The 17671-nt window shown below is 38.9% G+C and overlaps 1 protein-coding gene across 7 annotated transcripts in view; it reads right to left on the bottom strand.

Moving 5' to 3' along the window:
• myo9aa (myosin IXAa) overlaps positions 1 to 17671 on the bottom strand; it is an 80463-nt gene that overhangs the window by 27827 nt on the left and 34965 nt on the right. For 5 of the 7 annotated variants that reach the window (XM_077564880.1, XM_077564885.1, XM_077564886.1 and 2 more), the window contains exons 5-15: positions 15167 to 15266; positions 11761 to 11814; positions 9749 to 9846; positions 9376 to 9502; positions 8332 to 8421; positions 6869 to 6985; positions 6490 to 6624; positions 4449 to 4570; positions 3176 to 3317; positions 1746 to 1941; positions 363 to 482 (exon numbers count right to left, since the gene is read on the bottom strand). In XM_077564880.1, the coding sequence (XP_077421006.1) occupies positions 363 to 482; positions 1746 to 1941; positions 3176 to 3317; positions 4449 to 4570; positions 6490 to 6624; positions 6869 to 6985; positions 8332 to 8421; positions 9376 to 9502; positions 9749 to 9846; positions 11761 to 11814; positions 15167 to 15266 (1301 nt within the window). The remainder of the gene's footprint in view (positions 1 to 362; positions 483 to 1745; positions 1942 to 3175; positions 3318 to 4448; positions 4571 to 6489; positions 6625 to 6868; positions 6986 to 8331; positions 8422 to 9375; positions 9503 to 9748; positions 9847 to 11760; positions 11815 to 15166; positions 15267 to 17671) is intronic. The other 2 variants (XM_077564884.1, XM_077564883.1) reach the window with 2 other exon arrangements.

Genomic DNA, 17671 nt, shown 5'->3' with positions numbered 1-17671 from the left:
CACCAAGCAGGGAAAATAGCTTTAAAAAATCAAAAAAATCACAACATTGAGCTATGCAATGCAAGAGGGAAAAGGGAGACAGAGGGATGGGGAGACCAACAAGCATCTAGTATACAGAAATATCATCTAATACATCTACTAACAGAAAACCAGGGTAATCAACAATAATCACAAAGCAGTCAATAAAGCCTGTGAATTGTTGTCTTAAATTTGGCTGTTATGGTTCTGATCTCTCTTGGCTTGATTCAAGCTGCAGTACAGTGCAGTTATATTGATGTTGGTTGGCCTCATCCCTTATCCTTCCCAGTTGTCTGTGGGTGGACAGGTAGAGTAGGAGGAGTTCTTTTATTTGGCAGCCTTACTGTGCTTCTCCTCTTTGCATCTCTGCAGGATCTCTAAGCTTCTCTGATGCACAGGGTGCTGCAGAAAGCTAAAACTATCCACACTTTGCAAAACTGCACAGGGAGCAGCGTCATCATGCCCTTGGAGAAGCAAAACAAGATGAGGAGAGAAACAAGGAGGGAGAGAGAGAGAGAGAGAGAGAGAGAGAGAGAGAGAGAGAGAGAGAGAGAGAGAGAGAGAGAGAGAGAGAGACAGAGAGATACAGAGAGAGACAGAGAGAGAGAGAGAGAGAGAGAGACAGAGACAGAGACAGAGACAGAAACACAGACATACAACACAGGGAAAAGAAAGACAAATGAAAAGATTAGACAGTGAAGAAAAAGAGATGCGGTTGTCTACCGGAGAGAAGACGTTTTGACATTGAAAACTGCATTTGAGGAAGTAGTTGGATGTTTCAATTGCCATTCCACAAGGTGAATTCTGTGGGTAGCTGTTTCCATACTTTCAACAAGTTAGAGGAGTAAGACAATTCTGTGAATCCTTTGTTTGAAGCAATGTTATTATACAAGTAGTGGCCCTATTTCACATATGTTGTTAACTACCATTGCAATATATACAGTATCATCTTGTTAACTTTTTCACTCTTTATATGAAAATTACGCAATTATCTGCTACAATGGCAAGCAAAGAAGCAACAATTAAATACAAATTTCAATAGTGGGGTACAGGAGCGGATCTTTTGGGAATCGAAAATAATATTTGAAGCAAAGGCAAATGATGTTAGATTTACTATCTACTATACAAGGAAATAGATCTGCATTTCAAATGTATAACTAATGACATCTTCTATCACATATCAAATGCAGCAACAGTGAAGTAAAGCAGCATTCAAGTTGACAGGAAGAGGAACAGCTGGTGTAAATACATGGCAGCCAAATGATTACAGAACAGAGCACAAAAACTAAGAAACAGCAGTTAGAGAAGCATCAAATATGTCATGATGCGACAAAAGCCACCTACAATGAACAAATGGAACATAATTCAATGTGGTAAGTATGGCATTTGTTGGCTTTAAATCACTTTCTCTTCTGCTAGGGAATTTGCTTATAAAAGACCCTAGTTTGATGGCAAAGATTCACAAACAAAGCTTTGGGCACAGTATATTCTACTATTGTCTGGTAACTACTAGTAAATATTATGATTAAATGCTTGTTTATTTCTCTGCCCCTTTACAACATAGATTTTTATTTTATTTTTTACAATATCACAAACACAAACTGTGTCTCCAGACACGTGATTTTCAATGTACTGTAGATTCATAACTGTGTGTAATTGTGCCAAACTAAAGGTTTGGTCATTGTCTATGAATATCCATCTGTTGTAAGACTTCTGTTTGCACTCACCAGCCCTCTTGGGGATGTGCCTCTTCCCAGCCTGTCTGAAAGCCACCAGGGCCCTGAAGTAAGCCCGGAGTACCGCCCAGCGGAAGGTGGCCGACGGATCGATGCCGATCAAACTGCAGATGAAGGCATTCTTGCTGCTCTTCAGCAGCGCCACAATGTCTGGTCGCATATGGTCTGTGTTTTTCTCCCTGAAATCCTTTGTCGAAGACACAGAGGGACAAATTCTTTGTAAATAGAATCGTAAAGTCTGCAAGATTGCCACCAAATATTCAAGTCTAAGAATGGATTCTTTCCCAGTAGGCCTACTGTATATCACAGCAATGGATTAATACTAGCTGCAGCTCATGAGAAACTGGAGAAATACAAAAATAGATGGGCACAATTGGTGAAATCATTTAAATTTTTTAATGACAATGTTGCATACTATGCTACATGCTGTCGAATGAAAATGACTGGGCTGAGGTAACAACCAATCACGACTCACGCTTCACTAAAGAGGTGAGCCGTGATTGGTTGTTACCTGTGCCCTGAGCATCTGTGATTTAATTTTCAATCAACAGCAAGTGGCAACATGGCCGCACCTAGAGCTGGATAAAAGCGGGTGGATTTTGCATCTTAACTTATATTCTACAATCACAATATTAACTCATTTGCTCCCAAAAACGTATCAATACATTATATTTTAAATATTACCAGTGTCTCAAAGACGTATTTATATATTTTTTTATGCTAGAGCATACAGAAGGCTTTGATGCAGCCTCTGGACTGCAGAGAACGGTTGAAGAAATAGTAGTTATGACAAAAACGGCCAGCAGGTGGCAGTAGAGTATAAGAGATAAACCAGGGCCATGTTGCAAACAAGCTATTCCCCCCACAGTTTAAAACAGATTTGTGAATAATGATGAAACTTAGCTATATTTTAATGCTAATTGCTACAAAACGGAAACAGATAAAAAAATCCTGATGAAAGAAGGCGCTCTAATCTTTCTTTTCATGTTTTTATAGCAATAGAACACAATATTTTGTGGGCCTTGCAAAATCAGTCAAAATCCAGTAAAACAGCCGAGAGCGAAGGGGATTGCTTCAGTGAAAATGGCTGGGAGTGAATGAGGAAACCAGAATACCGCGTTTAGGCTAGTGGGGCTTCATTGAACACATTTTAAGAAAATGTTTGGGTTGACTTCCCCTTTAATACTGTAATTATGATTTTTCTACTGAGTGGCGATTTACACACAAAATCTAGTTACCATGATGTCATAAATACCGTTCCCCTAAAATTTAATTAATAAATGGCAGATTATAATGTTGTTAGTACGTCTTCCAAGTATTATAAACAAAATTGATCAAAATGTTGGTCTTTTCGTCTCTGATAGACTTCTGGAAATTCAAACAAATCTATCGTCCAATCATAAACTGAGATTAACACTGACCTTGACACCATACTTGACCTTGCCAGCATAGTGTCGGATAATGAAGGCGGGCTCCATGACAGCAGGGAACTCGATGTACCTATTCCCGTCATGCTGCCGCTTGAATTTATCCAACAGCGTCTGGTTGGTGGCTTGTGGGAAGCTGAAATCAAAGAGAAGTTTTTAACACGCAACAATCTTGGCAAAGGGCGCAACAATGGCTTTTGACATCTGCACTCCAAATGAAAACATCTTGAGGGAGGAGCTCTGCAAAGAAAACAGTGTTTAAAGCCACGTCGCAAACACACGCTTGGAAAAACAAACTGGCAACAGTCAACAGATTCCTGATATGTTCATCTCATTTTAAAATGATAAATGAGCAAATAACATCTTTCATCCATATAGTACAACAAGACGCCGCTACCGCCAACCACTATTTTTCAGATGAGTTAAAACGATTTGATCTTTAACCAGTTGGACATTTTATCTTCTGACACGGCAGTCATTTCAAGTCAATTGGAGCTCATACGGTCTCTTGCTCCCTTTCTTATCAAGAGCCAGAACTGCTGCGGAAAATCAACAGATTACAGGAAGAGCGGGGGAATGAGACACCAGGGGTTTTGAAATCTGAGCTCAATCAAAACAACACGGCCCCGATGCTTTGCAGCTTTTTCAAGCTGGAGGAACTTGTAGTGTCCAAATGGAGTGTCGCAATACAGTCCAGACAAAACTGAGGATGATACAAGAAAATGATAAATGACGTCACTGATCTCGAATGAGTGGGCCTGACTCACAATCTCTGTTCTACTTCACAAAGATATTTAATAGAGTTGAGATCAGGGCTCTCAGGTTTGTCCACATCCAACCACTCCTTTAAGAATCTTGCTTTCGTGAATACAGACGCACAGTCAAGCAGGAACAGAAAAGGGCCTTCTCTAAACTGTTCCCATGTGGGTGGAAGGATACGATTGTCCAAAATATCTTGGAAAAATTGAGATTAATGTTGCTATGGGGTGAGGCACTAAAGCATTATTCAATATATGATTCATTGTCAGTACAATGTTCAAATTTGTTAGATAGTGGTTTGCTGGACTCTTGTTTATAAGATTAGAGCTTCAGGAGGAATCAATTTGTTACAATGTGAATGGCTGCTAAGCAAAACTTTTGCCCTGTTTCTGACTGCAACATTGTGGAAATAAACAAATACATATATCTGTATTATTTGATGAGATTTGTGATTCCCCACAGAAAAAACACACACAATATTTTCCAAATAACTAAACAACGGACTCACTTGCACTCTTCATCCAAGAGGTGGAACAAAGCTGTGGGCTTCTTGCTGATGAGATTGATGCAACCTGTATTGTCAATGTAGTCGATAGTTCTCCAGCTGATGCCCTCCGCCCTGTACTCCTCCTACAGGGAACACAAACAGTATGCTCAGCACTCAACAAAACTATTCTTACAAAAATCTGAAGGTACCCGCAGGCAATTTTGTGCATGTTATTTTTCCTGTGTCCATGGGAAAGAGCTTTAGTCAATAAAGACTTAATCTAGGGGATGTTTAATGAAAATCCCTGCGGTCTGTTACTCGGGATCTCATTTACTAAAATACTTGATCTCATTTACTAAAATACTTAAGAGATACTCCTTACTACTGTAGAAATATTTATTTTCTCTTTGAGGACAAGTAGTTGGGACTATTATGATTTGGTAAAGTCATTATGTATCATATCATCATGTCATGGGGGGAAAAGGGGAAATAAAGTGAACCCCATTTATTGCAGACCTACCCGAAATGTGATATGTAGAGACAAACTCATGATTTAAATAAATACATAAATATATAAATGTTTGGATTTACCTTTTTCACACAATTTAAACATATCAAAACAGATATTTTAAACGCAAATTTTTTTTAAGGATATCCTGTACTTATTGTAGTGTACACACATGTTGTGGCAAGCTCCTGCTCAAGTGTGGTTATTAAGCATATTTAATGAGTTTGACTGTTCTCCTGGCAATTAATGAATGGTCGACGACTATGGCTCCCCCCTTTCCTACATGCAAGAGCATTCAATACAGTAAGTATACTATAAAAAATAAAAAAAAACGAATGATGAAATGCAATATAATGGAGGACAATATATAAATACAAATTTTTAACACAAAAGAGTTAAATATCGCTGGTGTCGGAACCTTGTACCTCCAAAATCGTCACTTTTCAGGAGAGCCATTAATATTGCATCATAAAAACAAGCCATTTTCAACACTTTAGAATTGTCATCCATCCATTTTCCTAACCGCTAATAATTCATAAAATGTCTCCCACACGTGTGGATTGACCAAAAGTATAGATTTGACTTATGAGGTTTTGGCCCTATGCCAGCGATCCATTATTACCTTCCAGCTGTTGCCCTTGTGGATATACAGAGAAGAATTTAATAAATACTCATTCTCTTTTTGTGTATCCTGCTTCTAAATACAGGGAAAAAGTTCATTTTTCAAATAATCACTTTATAGCAGTCCTAGGAAATCACAATGGGGCATCCCTTGTGAGCTATTTTTAGAAGAGAACACAGGTTAGTTAAGTGGTCCTTGGGGCTTGCCCATGGACACCATGTTGGTGACCACTGGAATAGATGCATGAAACACACAGGCATTATGAAATGCCATGCATCATTTTAGGGGGATTTGGTGGATATCCGGTATAGATGTAATGCACACAAGCAGTTATTTTTTGTTCTAACGACATCCCCCCCTGGCAGATCTACACTGGCTTCGACTTGGCTAAAAGGGACAGTTCATCAGTGGGCCTGGCTACACAAGTGCTTGTGGACTAATGCTATAACCACTCTTGGAAACAATGACAAAGATACTAGAATTAAGACAAAGACTTAAGGTGTCTATAGCCTCACCAATGGGCGAAACTTCCTATGAAAATAAATGCATGAAGAGCCTAAGACATAGCATTTTTTTATGCACAGAGCATGTGCGTAAGATGGGCGCTGACTCATCTTCTTTGTTATGTTTTGACTTATCCAACAAGCAAATACATACAATAATCAAACTCTGAGGCAACAACATTTATGAGAGCCCCGAAACAGTTAAGGAAACAAATTTGGTTGAGAAAAGTGCAAGGGGTAACCCATGGGTCTTATTTGTCATAAATTGGCACAGGACACAAAACACAAGTTTATCTAAAACTGAAAGCCAACTGTGCCATGTGGCAATGACGAAGGTTTCCTCTACAAATAAATAAGGAAGAGATTATATTCAAAGTTTAAGAAGGCATTTCCTAAAAAAAATTATCAAAGTCCTGATGACGTGCTCACCTGTTCCAGTTTGAAGGTGTGCTGATTGAAGTAGTGCTGGAGACGCTCATTGGCAAAGTTGATGCAGAACTGCTCAAAGCTGTTGTTCTCATAGTCTTCAAAACCAAAGATGTCCAACACTCCGATGGACAGGATCTATGAGACCATAAAATGCTCGTTTGGATTCATTTAGCAATTGAAATTCGTCAAATCATCTGAAAAAACAGTTACTTCGCTCTATGCATCTGTTTTCTATAGAGGAGCCTGGAACCTATCCTGGCACAAGACAGGGTACCCCCTCAACTGGTCGACAATCAAACCCATCACACTAATTTCAAGCCCGACTCTGCCTATATTTATCATGTGCTGTTATCCATCGCTCTACTCTCTAGTTCCCTACCTTGGCGGGTTCATCCAGGTCCTTGATGTTAAGCAAAGCATGGTTGATTCTGAAGACGATCCAGTCAAAGAGTGCACTGTACAGCGACTTTGCCATGGAGTCTCGAACTGTACCCGCCTGCAAGTACAAACACAAATATACAGTAAGGTATAGTAATGTGCAAGGCTTTGGCTTATTCAAGGCCACTTAAACATTCCTTTAGGGTTTAAACCGCTTCATGCTTATATGCTGTTTTTATTTACTATTATGTCTTCTTTTTTTTTTTTTAGCTACAATGAATGGTTTAAAAACAAAGTGCATACAAATAGTGCATGCATGCCAAATGAAATGACAATGTCTGAATATATGTATACTGTGTATAGCTCAATACTTTATGTAAATATCTCAACATAAAATCTGTTTAAACAAACTTTTTCATTAACAGTGAGGTCATTTATGACAGGCCTCTTGTCAAATTATCCAGGATAAACAATCTAATTCACATTTCTGATGGAAAGCTTTGACCCTTCAGAAGTAAAGGTGAGACGGTCTTTAAAAAGAAAACAAACTTTAGATTGGTGACTCAAAGCAACATCTCCTTTTTTTCCTCAAAATAATCGACCAAGTAAGATATCCTTTGAAAGACTTAATCCAAATATCTAAAAATCATGAATCGAGCAACACATCAATTTAAAGCTGTACAAACGGCCTCTCCCTCTCACTTTCTCTAATCAGTGATAATCTTTTCATTATTTAGAGGAAGTCTGGCTCAAAACATTCCAAATTGGAACAACTTCATAACTCTTTCTCCAATATATTTGGGGTTTTAACACAAACACATTTATTTAACATGCAATCACAATCATAATTGGAGTCTTTTAAAGATTCCACATATTAGGGTATCAAAAAATATTTGGGCAATTACCGGTGTTGCAAATTTAAGACAGCTCTGGCATAAACCTGACATTGGGTGGTGATCTAATCCATTTGTTAAGCCATGAAAATTCCATGTTGTCCTTTGCCTTTATTCGGATGGCTCTCATCTGCAGACCATGACTTTTGTTTGTTTGCCAAGCAGGGTTTCCAATGAAAACTGTACAACAGCTTGAAATGCCTTCCTGTCTCTAAACACACTAACACACTGTGCGTGTGTGCGTGTGTGCATACAGTATGTGCGTGCGCGTGTGTGTGCTCTCTCTCGGGTTTGTGTTTCGTGTGCGGCCATAGCCTGGTGGAGCAGTTGTAAGAGTGCAAGAGGAGATCCGGTATGGGTCCAAGTTGTCCTGTAAACATGGCCAGGTCAGCCTGGAGAGCCGAGGCCGTTATTGAGTTGGCAACGCGCCTCCAGACACACTACACACCAAGACACGCTGTGCATATGGACGTGCTTAACCACAATCTGCTTTAAGTCATCTGTACATTCTGTACACACATGGCTGACCATAATATTTACTTATGGTTGATCCAAATGGAGAATTCCTCACCTCTGCCAGTTTGTAAGGGACAATCAGCTTTTCACCCACAGTAATGGTCTTCCGTGTTGTCAGAGCTTCAATCAGCATTTCCTCTTTGACCTGACCATGACGTAAGAAAATATAATCATCCAATCTGCTTCAAGCCACAATATGCAATAATAAATCCACGATCATCACAGATATTTTACTGTAATTCAGTTAATAAATTAAATGCCAACATTTATCCAGGCTTATTTAGGCGCAGGATGACAAAATCTTTTAAAGACTTGCATTTTTGCTGCTGTGTTTTTATTTTATTTTTTGGGACTATTTTCCCATGAAACATCATGATGTGGGGGGGGGGGGGGGTAATTGTGGATAGTGGACGCCAGGATAATATGGCTGTAACGTGTTGTAAATCTACCAAGCTTTTATGTAAATTTTTTAACATGAACCAGAAGTGTTGACATCGTCCAAATTATGCGTTTTTATTGGTTTAGACACGCAAATATGTTGTGTCCACTGCAATCATCTATGGGTCTGAAGGGGTTTTAAGGAGACAAATTAACGTCATTACTTTCAATAAAGATGGACAGTCATGTTTAACCTGAACAATAACTCAATTAGCTAATGCTCCACAAACAAGTTATCTAGTGTCCAGATCATATTTGTGAAATAGATAGATGAATAGAGCAAAAAACAGTACAGAGCATAGCACAAAAATAAGGCTCCCATAGACTCAATGAACAGTGAAGGATTTTCATAGTTAGCTTAAAACAATGACCAAAATATATTTTGCATGTTTAAATGATGACTCTCAGAAAGACACACAGTACTGTTTCAAGATCTCATCTTTCCCCTACAAAAAGTATAGAAGAAAACCATCTTGCTTCAGTTGTATTCAACTTCATGCTTAAATCTTGGTGCAGGGATAAGCAATTCTAATTGTTTACATTTAACCTCTTGACTTTTGGCCCAAAAAAACATGTTGCAGATGTCAATTCTACTTTGTCAGTATCCATGTTAATTAGTCTAAGCAGACGTAAATGCTTGCACAACATGATCTAGTAGTACCTGAAGGAGTTCTGAAACCACCGGCAACACCTCTGGGTTACAGATGTCAATAGAGTCATCCCTGTGGGTTTTCCTCTTGTAGCGAATATTGCCCAGATGGAGGATGGCTGATAGCAAAGAGAAGATCCTAAAAGAAAAGTTGATGTGGTTTAAATAACACTGGGTATGTACTGTACAATGTAAATTGTATTGATTATGGGAGTGCTAGAGCGCTAGACTTTATAACAATTGAAACACATGCAAGCAGTACTGCTATAATGTTGATCAAGTTAAGACTTTTTGGGGCAAACCAGAACCAGCTGAGTCCTTATTAACACAAATTCCATGTAGGTTACAACTAGTGTGCATGGGTGGCTGTGCGTCCATCACTCACTGTTTTCGCGTGTAAGGAAGAAAGCCCACCATCTCCATCCCCAGCTGAAGCCTCTCAAAGTCATGCTTCAAATCCTCTCCTTCAACTGTGAAGCAGTCCTGCAAAATGTGGAAACCAAGAGTCATCGCTCTCACTGACACTACGTCTAATGGCAACTTGCGGTGAAGTGGACAAGCACTTACTGATACTGTGGAAATAAACAGTGGATACATGTTTTTGTTTACAGTCTCTTGCTAAGATGTTTATGAAGCGGACTTTTGTTTAGACTGGAAAGTGAAGGAGAAAAAATGGTGGCCTGAAGCATAATCAGGACGCAAACAAAAGAGCAACACTATGGTCTGATGTGCGGAACAACAGTGGAGATGATGTTAGTTTCCCTTTGGAGCGTGCTCATAAGATGGATAACAACTGAGAGGAACGTTGAATGGCTGCCAAATTAGGAAGACAATTTCATACATAATACAAAAATATCTCGAATTACACTTGTTGCCAAATGTTTAACCAAACGAAATTGATTTTAACTACGCAAAGTGAGCTGTGGCCTACCCCTGCTGACTTAGCACTCCAGGCAGGGTCCACCCTAGATTGGTGGTCAGCCAATCAAAGGGCATATAAACATTCACATCCACATTCACACCTGGACAATTAACCTAACATGTACTGTATGCTTTTGGAATGTGGGAAGGAAGCCGGAGTAGCAGAAAACATGCAAACTCCACAAAGAAGGCAGAGGTAAAGATTCAAACCCAGAACATCAGAATTGTAGCCATTAGTTTCATGATGTGTAACATTCCTATTTTAATGCCCGTTCCTTTTTTCTAACTAAACAAACTAAAATCACAATCGCATCTTTGAATGACAAACATTGGTCATGAGATAGAGTGTACTATTGTAGCTAGAGATTGTGAGCAAATCATTTAACCTGAGAAAAGAGTACCGTATGTTTTAACAACCAAAATGTTATTTTTAAAAAGTGCTGAGGTTATCCATTCTCGGGACTAGCAGCTGTGATTTTTAATCAGATCCAGTGAGAAGAGGTGTGTCTTTGGACAGATAAGTTCTCCTCACATGTAAACATTCCATAGTTCACCTGCTCTCTAGTGAGTCAACTCCTTACACAAACATAAGGGTGTGCTATGCTACTTTTCTTTACTCAATAAATTAGAATACCATATTTGGCCTAGATCTTAAGTCAAAACAGCATGTTAAAGTTCTGGTCAAACTGGAGATTCACATCTAAAGTCAATACAACATTGTGCTCAAAGTGGGTATCTACATCTTGGGCTGGCAACAAAATTGCGGCAACCATCTTATTCTACCATGTTAAAGGAAACATCTCTACGATGGTTTCCATTCCCCTGAGAAATCTACACCATAATCAATTAACATTGTTGTCATAGCAAATGAGGGTGCAAATAGGGTTTACCTGCTAATGATGAGAATTAAGAGTAACTTTGTTTCTACATAAGGAACTTAAAATGATCTTTTAAAACAATTTCCTGTTTTGGACGAGCAGGACCCACCTCCCTCTATTCACCCAACGTGTTACTTTCCTCTCTTCCAAGCTCAAGGTGGGTAAAACTTGTGCATTGAGACTTGTTGGTTGTCTTTTGGATTTGAAATCCATCATTTGTGACACCGGTCTCTGTCGTTTTCTGAAATACCTTTGTAAATGCTCCGCAGGCAAGGTGTGCCTGTTCAATGTGTTTAAGCAACTTAATAGTGAGGACTTTATTTCTGGAGTGTGGAAAAATTTACTACCAACATACAAAAACATGACTTTGTCCAAAAAAAGGATTGCAGAGGGATCCACAGTGGTCAGGATATGACTAGACATACCAACATCATTCCAACTGGCAACAACAGGGAAAATAAACAAAGATCAAAACATAACCCAAAGCAAACCAGAGAATATCTTAAAAAAAGAAGAAGTATGAAGCAGGAAAGCAATGTGCAGTGGCTTCTATGGCTTCTATTACACGTACGTGTACAACTGACACTCAGATACTGACCGCTTCACTCTCACAGTAACTGTCCCAGTGCAGTCGGTGGGTTCTCTTTGTCATCTGGAAATGTTAAGGTAGAGTTGACAGGGCATGAGGTTAGAATTAGACAGCAGCATTCCATCATGACATAATCCATTTTAGACAGGTTACTAACAATAATGAACATGCAGTTAAACATGAGAAATGGTTGGACGTCACATACACGTACAGACTTTGACATACACGTACAGACATTAAATAAAGGCTGTTGAACACTGGTTTTAGAGCAAAAACAACAGCAGTTTTTTCCAAAGCCCATTATGAGTTTTTATGATTTATACCCTACGTTTAAAGCAGCTAATCGTTACCGATTGGTTAGATGGCAGGGTGCTTTGTAGGTTTATCTTGTCCCCCGCCAAGCTAAGCACCGGACGATGAATATAATGATTCAAAATTGCCGCATGTCGTCAGCCGACGTGGGCAATGCTCTCACCCATCGATGGACGATTATGATTTGGTGCATGTCGTTGGCAAACCAACCTATCCACCATCCGACCCCCACGTCGACAAATAGGATTTGCTGCATGTCGATCATCGAATTTTGCTCCTAGTCCGTCCCTGGCCCCCAAGTTTAGCACGTTTTCTAGATGATGTGAAAACAAAAGCTTCAAACTTGCTGGGTTTTCATCACCTCTCTTTGTAATGACAATAGTAACAAATTCATATCAAAATTAGCCTCTAATTCAAAACACTATCCCAATGCTTAGAATGAAGTTGAAGTTGGGATTACGGTTGCAAATTAACCGCTGATGCCATTAGAGACTGCCAACTGACAATTTTTCCATTTTTGAAATTAACTTCAATTAAATCAAATTTTAATGTTTTGAATATTTCCCTCTTTTGGTAGCAGCCAAGTAGTAACAACCACTTAGTGTCAAATGCTTGAAGACATGAAAAAAAAGAAATAATTCCCCAAATTCAAAATGATTAATCTATTATTCGATCCACCACTAATTGCTACTTGAAAAAGGTAATTTGGCAAGACACTAATAAAGTCCACTATTCATTCTCATTGCAACATGAAACTATTGGTCAGAGACTAATTACACTGTAGACTATTGTTGTATTCTTAGTTTGCTGTACATGTTGTCAACATCTTATCAGTTCAAGTCGTATGTCTTAAAAACCTACTGTAGTCTCCTTTAGTTGCACTACTGTATTACACAGATGATTTGTTGGCAAAAACTTTAATCTACATTTATAAAATTCCAAATCAGACCTTGTTTTTCAAGCTTATGATGACTAATTTTGCTATTAGGGTGATTTTAATTCTCGTCTAATAAAAACTATGAAGAGAAAAAAGCAATCACTAGAAAACTCATAGTTTGCTTGGGCAACACGTGTCAATCTTTAGAATGAAGAGTAATGCATAAGAAGCAAAATGCAAAACAGCCATTTTTTCAGCCTGACAATATCAGGGTCCAATGAAAACAGAGTGATGAATGTGGACAAACGAGTGCTAATTCCTTGTGTGTTTATGTAGTCTGAAAACAGGGTGCCTTCACTTTGCCGCCATGAGCGGGTTGTCAATCTGAAATCTGTTCAAGATCGTGTATTTATTTAGCCTTCACGGATGGAAAAGACAGAAGGGGAACAAGCAGCATTCAAAAGACAGGAAGAAGATTATGAAGAGAGTGCAAGAATGTGGCAGAATTTATGTATGCACGTGTGTTTGTGCGTGCAGTTCAGGGGTGAGGAGGAATGAACGGAATTCCCTGCTCCTCTCAGCGTAGGCGTTAAGATTTCATAGGAGGGCAGGAAGTCGCCGGTAGTCATGGCGTGGCTGTCAAAGCTCTGAGGTAGTGACATGTTTGAAACAACATATTTTACACAACATCCACATTACATAAGTGTGCCTTTCTTTCATACTCGCACTAAGCGAAACCTGTTTTGCTGATGAGCCAAAGCGCAATTACAATTTGTCGGCAAGTATTTGTCAGTGGTGGAGTAGGCATAAGGGAGTGTGTGTGTGTGTGTGTGCGTGTCTGCATGCATGTCAAAGATGGATCTAAGTTACAGTATGTTATTATTGCAACCACAATAATGGCATACAAGAAAATACACAAAATAAAGCAATAAAGCAATAAAGCAAAAATCTAACAGGTGAATTGAGAGGAACAAGTGGAGTCAGTAGTAAGGTTTCCATCCAAATGTTTCGAAATTTTTAAGCGAATTTTGTGAAAAGCGCAAAACGGACATGCGACTTATGCCCGTTTCCATCCGCTCTTCTTTTGCGAATTTGCGCCGCAAGATGACTTTGTAGTGGGGGAAATTTGGGGCAATGGGGAGTTCCAGGTGGGAATGTTGGTTTTGATGGACTGAACGGAAGTAGTTTGTCTTGTTGGCTTGCCTCCCGCATGTAAGTGAAGTGGGTCGTTACATAGACAGCTGATGTTAATAAAGCCATCTAAAATTGCATTCATGTTTATTTTCTTTAATTAATTATAAAAAAGAATCATGTTTCTTCGTCTCCCCAAACATATCTTACTTTATCATCCGCCATTTATTGTGACTACAAACGTGCGTGTGACGTAGTATCAATCTTCTAGTCGCTTATTCGCAAAAACGGTTTCCATCGCCAAAATGCGCATTTTCCTTTTTCCATACGCTTCAAAAACCACCCCCTCCAAGCGTAAAAACATTTTTGCAAATTTTGGGCTTTTTTTCAGATTTCTGGCCTTTCCATTCAGTTTCTTGTTCGCAATCCTTGAAAATTTGAATAAAAATAGGTGGATGCGAACCCACCTATTGTTTGTTTGTGTGTGTGTGCATGCCTGTGTGTAGTTTTCCAACGACACCAACAGACAACAAACTTATCTCTTAAAAAAGTGAAAACACAAACTCACCACTCCCAGACAACATTAGTTTTCTATCAACTGATCCAACAAAACCTCAACCTTCATCAGACTTATAAATAAAGTGTAGGAAATTCCCAGCGTGAGCATCATCTTTTATTAAATGGAAATTTAAATAAAAGCATAAATAGAAAGTTTCCTGTATCTCACTGAGCAACAAATGCATGCAAGATTGCGACCGTAGCTAATTTGGGGTTTTCGTCAGGGTTCGTAAAGGTTTCAAAAAGAGCTTCACAGACAGTGAAAAATTGTCTGAATATGTTCAAAATGTATTTGCGACAAGTAAAAACTGTCTGTGAACATCATACAAATCCTGATGAAAACCCTAAATACGTTCGCAAGCATTCACCGCTCAGTGTGATACTAGCTTTATCGACTTTCAGATTTTTAAAAAGGCCGATGCCAATATCTGTCAAAATGCCAAATATTGGCACCGATAATCGCCCCAGCTGATAATCGGTCTATCCCTACTTAAGATGAAACGCTTTTCTTTCTGGGATAGTAGCAATGAGTCCTACCTGACTGAGGTAATGGTATTCTTCAGGTTTCATAAGGTGAAAGGCTGTCCTTTCTTCTTCACTCGATCCTGCCAGCAGGTAGTAAAACACATGGTAGTTTCTGAAGGACACAAGAGAGGCAACCTCAATGAATGTATTTTGTTCAACTCAAAAACCAGGGATGACATTTCCATCTGCAGCAAAGGTGACATTTATGTTCTCTTTTCAGGCGCTTCATAGTTACCGAAACCGAAAAAAAACCTCATGGTTTTTTTTTTTCAAAGATGGGAAAAAATAATTTTATTCACACGATCACAAGTTCAGATTGGCTTTGGTTTTAAATGATTAAAATCAAATTGGTTGTCTAACTTTTATTTTTATTTTTTTGCAAACAAGTAAAGCGTGTTAACGATTACATGCCACTCACACTTTAGCAACAGATGTAGATTAGAGGATGATGGAAATTTAGTCAACATTCTCCACACCAAGATTAAAATCAAGTTCAACACAGGGTGAGAGCCTATAAAAAGCTGCTTTCTGCATTTGTTTACTTACTAGTAGTAAGACAATTCAGCATACTAGAAGAATGACTAGGGCACACTTGGAGAAAGATGCGTCAAAGTCAACCTCGTAATGTTTTTGCCATTATTAATGCCAGTTTTGGCCAGCAACTAAACCTAACTAGTAAACTATATTGTGCAGCACTAGTGACACTACTAGGTCCAAATTATAGACATGTGTCATGCATTTTGTACTTTATAGGAAGCCATATATTTTAGTGGCGATTCATAACTTAAATCACAGTTGCACGATGTGGCAATGTCGCAAAAGATTGATTTGTGCTCCACTCGAGGGAGTTCTCTACAATATCAGTCTGGGACTGCTCCACGTGGATTTGCTCGAGAAAGGCGGGGCATTCTGTACAACACTTCGAGCTGATTGGACGAAGCAGAATCGTGTGCACGTCTACCTAACTTTTGTTTCGACCAATCACGGCAAAGGATGAAAATGTCGTTACCGAAATGTGACTGTTGTGACTAGCTGATATCATGGCGATGAGTTTATGTTGTCGGTTTTGCAATGTTGATATGCGGATACAAGAGACTAAATCAGCGAGAACAGAATTAATTGCAGCGTCCACGCATTCATCCACCGGTGTCGCCATGTTTGGTTTGTTTCTTTCCACGGCTTCGGCGCTTCTTGTTTCCGTCACAGCTGCATATCCCGCCCCCAAATACAATGTCACTCTGTGATTGGTCCGAACCACCAGTGGTTCGTATCGGTGGAAATCAATGGGAGCGGTACTAGATGTATTCTCAGGAATTTGTGAACTCACAAATACCGCGAGAATACATCTTGCGAGAGGTTAACAGTGTACGGCAGCCCTAAAAATCTGATTTGGAAGCGGTATTATCGTAAGCCACTGAAATTATGCACTTAACAATGCATTTAAATACATCATTTATATAAATGTGTCCGATATCTCTGAAAAGTGGCTACTTGTACATTAAGTGCTTGATGAATGCCTACTGACTGGGCCTAGTTGGGCATAGTAGTGTTACGAGCACAGTAGTTTACTATCAAGGTTTAATGCAGGCCAAAGGTGTTAGTAGTGAAGTGTTACCAGCAAGATTGTTCTTCGATAGTTTGCCCTTTTTGTTCCACTAGTGCGGTGAATGCTTGGTTTAATAATTTTAATCTAATCTCTTTACATGATTTTATTATGATTTTTGCCTTTTTGTTACTCTTTCTGTAATGCTTTTAGCGTTTTATATAATACACTTTGAATTGTTTTGTACATGAAATGTGCTATACTAATAAACTTGCCTTGTCTTACTAGCATAGGACAAAGACCGTTCATGGACCTTAAGCTGAATATCAATGATATTGAATAAATGCCCAACGGTTTGAAAGGTCTACTACAATGCCAATCAACATTGCTACTGTTATTGTTTGCGTTTATACCGATGTACATCGAGAAATATATATATATATATATATATATTTTTTTTAAAGATGTTAAACAGGAAATGTTAATTTTGGTTATTGGTTTACAACTATGGCATTTATTCAGTATACTATTTATTTGGTGAAAATTATTGATACTTTCACAACTTGTAGGGTAAATATTTTATGCCAATGGTTTATCACACTATCAACACTACACAGAATGTTCAATTGCCCAATGACTGTTTTAAAATTCAATTGTTACACAAACTGGGGAAGCAATTATTTCTTTCAGTTACTAAGATATGAGTGAGCATGTGCTGGGAAAGGTGCACTTGTCCTCTGACATCATCAAGGAGCATTACAAAAAAGTGCAAACATTTTATGGGTCTGGAGTCAGCAATCCATCTCATTAAGGAACGGCTAACGTGGGGCCCACAATGAGCCCCCATGGTGAGGTTAACCCTCAGTAAAGCTTCTAGTCAGCTGGCCACCACATTAGTGTCAAGCTTGACTTTGAACTGAGTGTGCTCAATGAATCACACTGGTTGGCCCACACAACAGTGTTACTAAGACCTC

Source organism: Vanacampus margaritifer, chromosome 4, assembly GCF_051991255.1.
Source record: "Vanacampus margaritifer isolate UIUO_Vmar chromosome 4, RoL_Vmar_1.0, whole genome shotgun sequence".
NCBI classification, from domain to species: domain Eukaryota; kingdom Metazoa; phylum Chordata; class Actinopteri; order Syngnathiformes; family Syngnathidae; genus Vanacampus; species Vanacampus margaritifer.
This window is presented reverse-complemented; position numbering and strand designations above follow the sequence as displayed.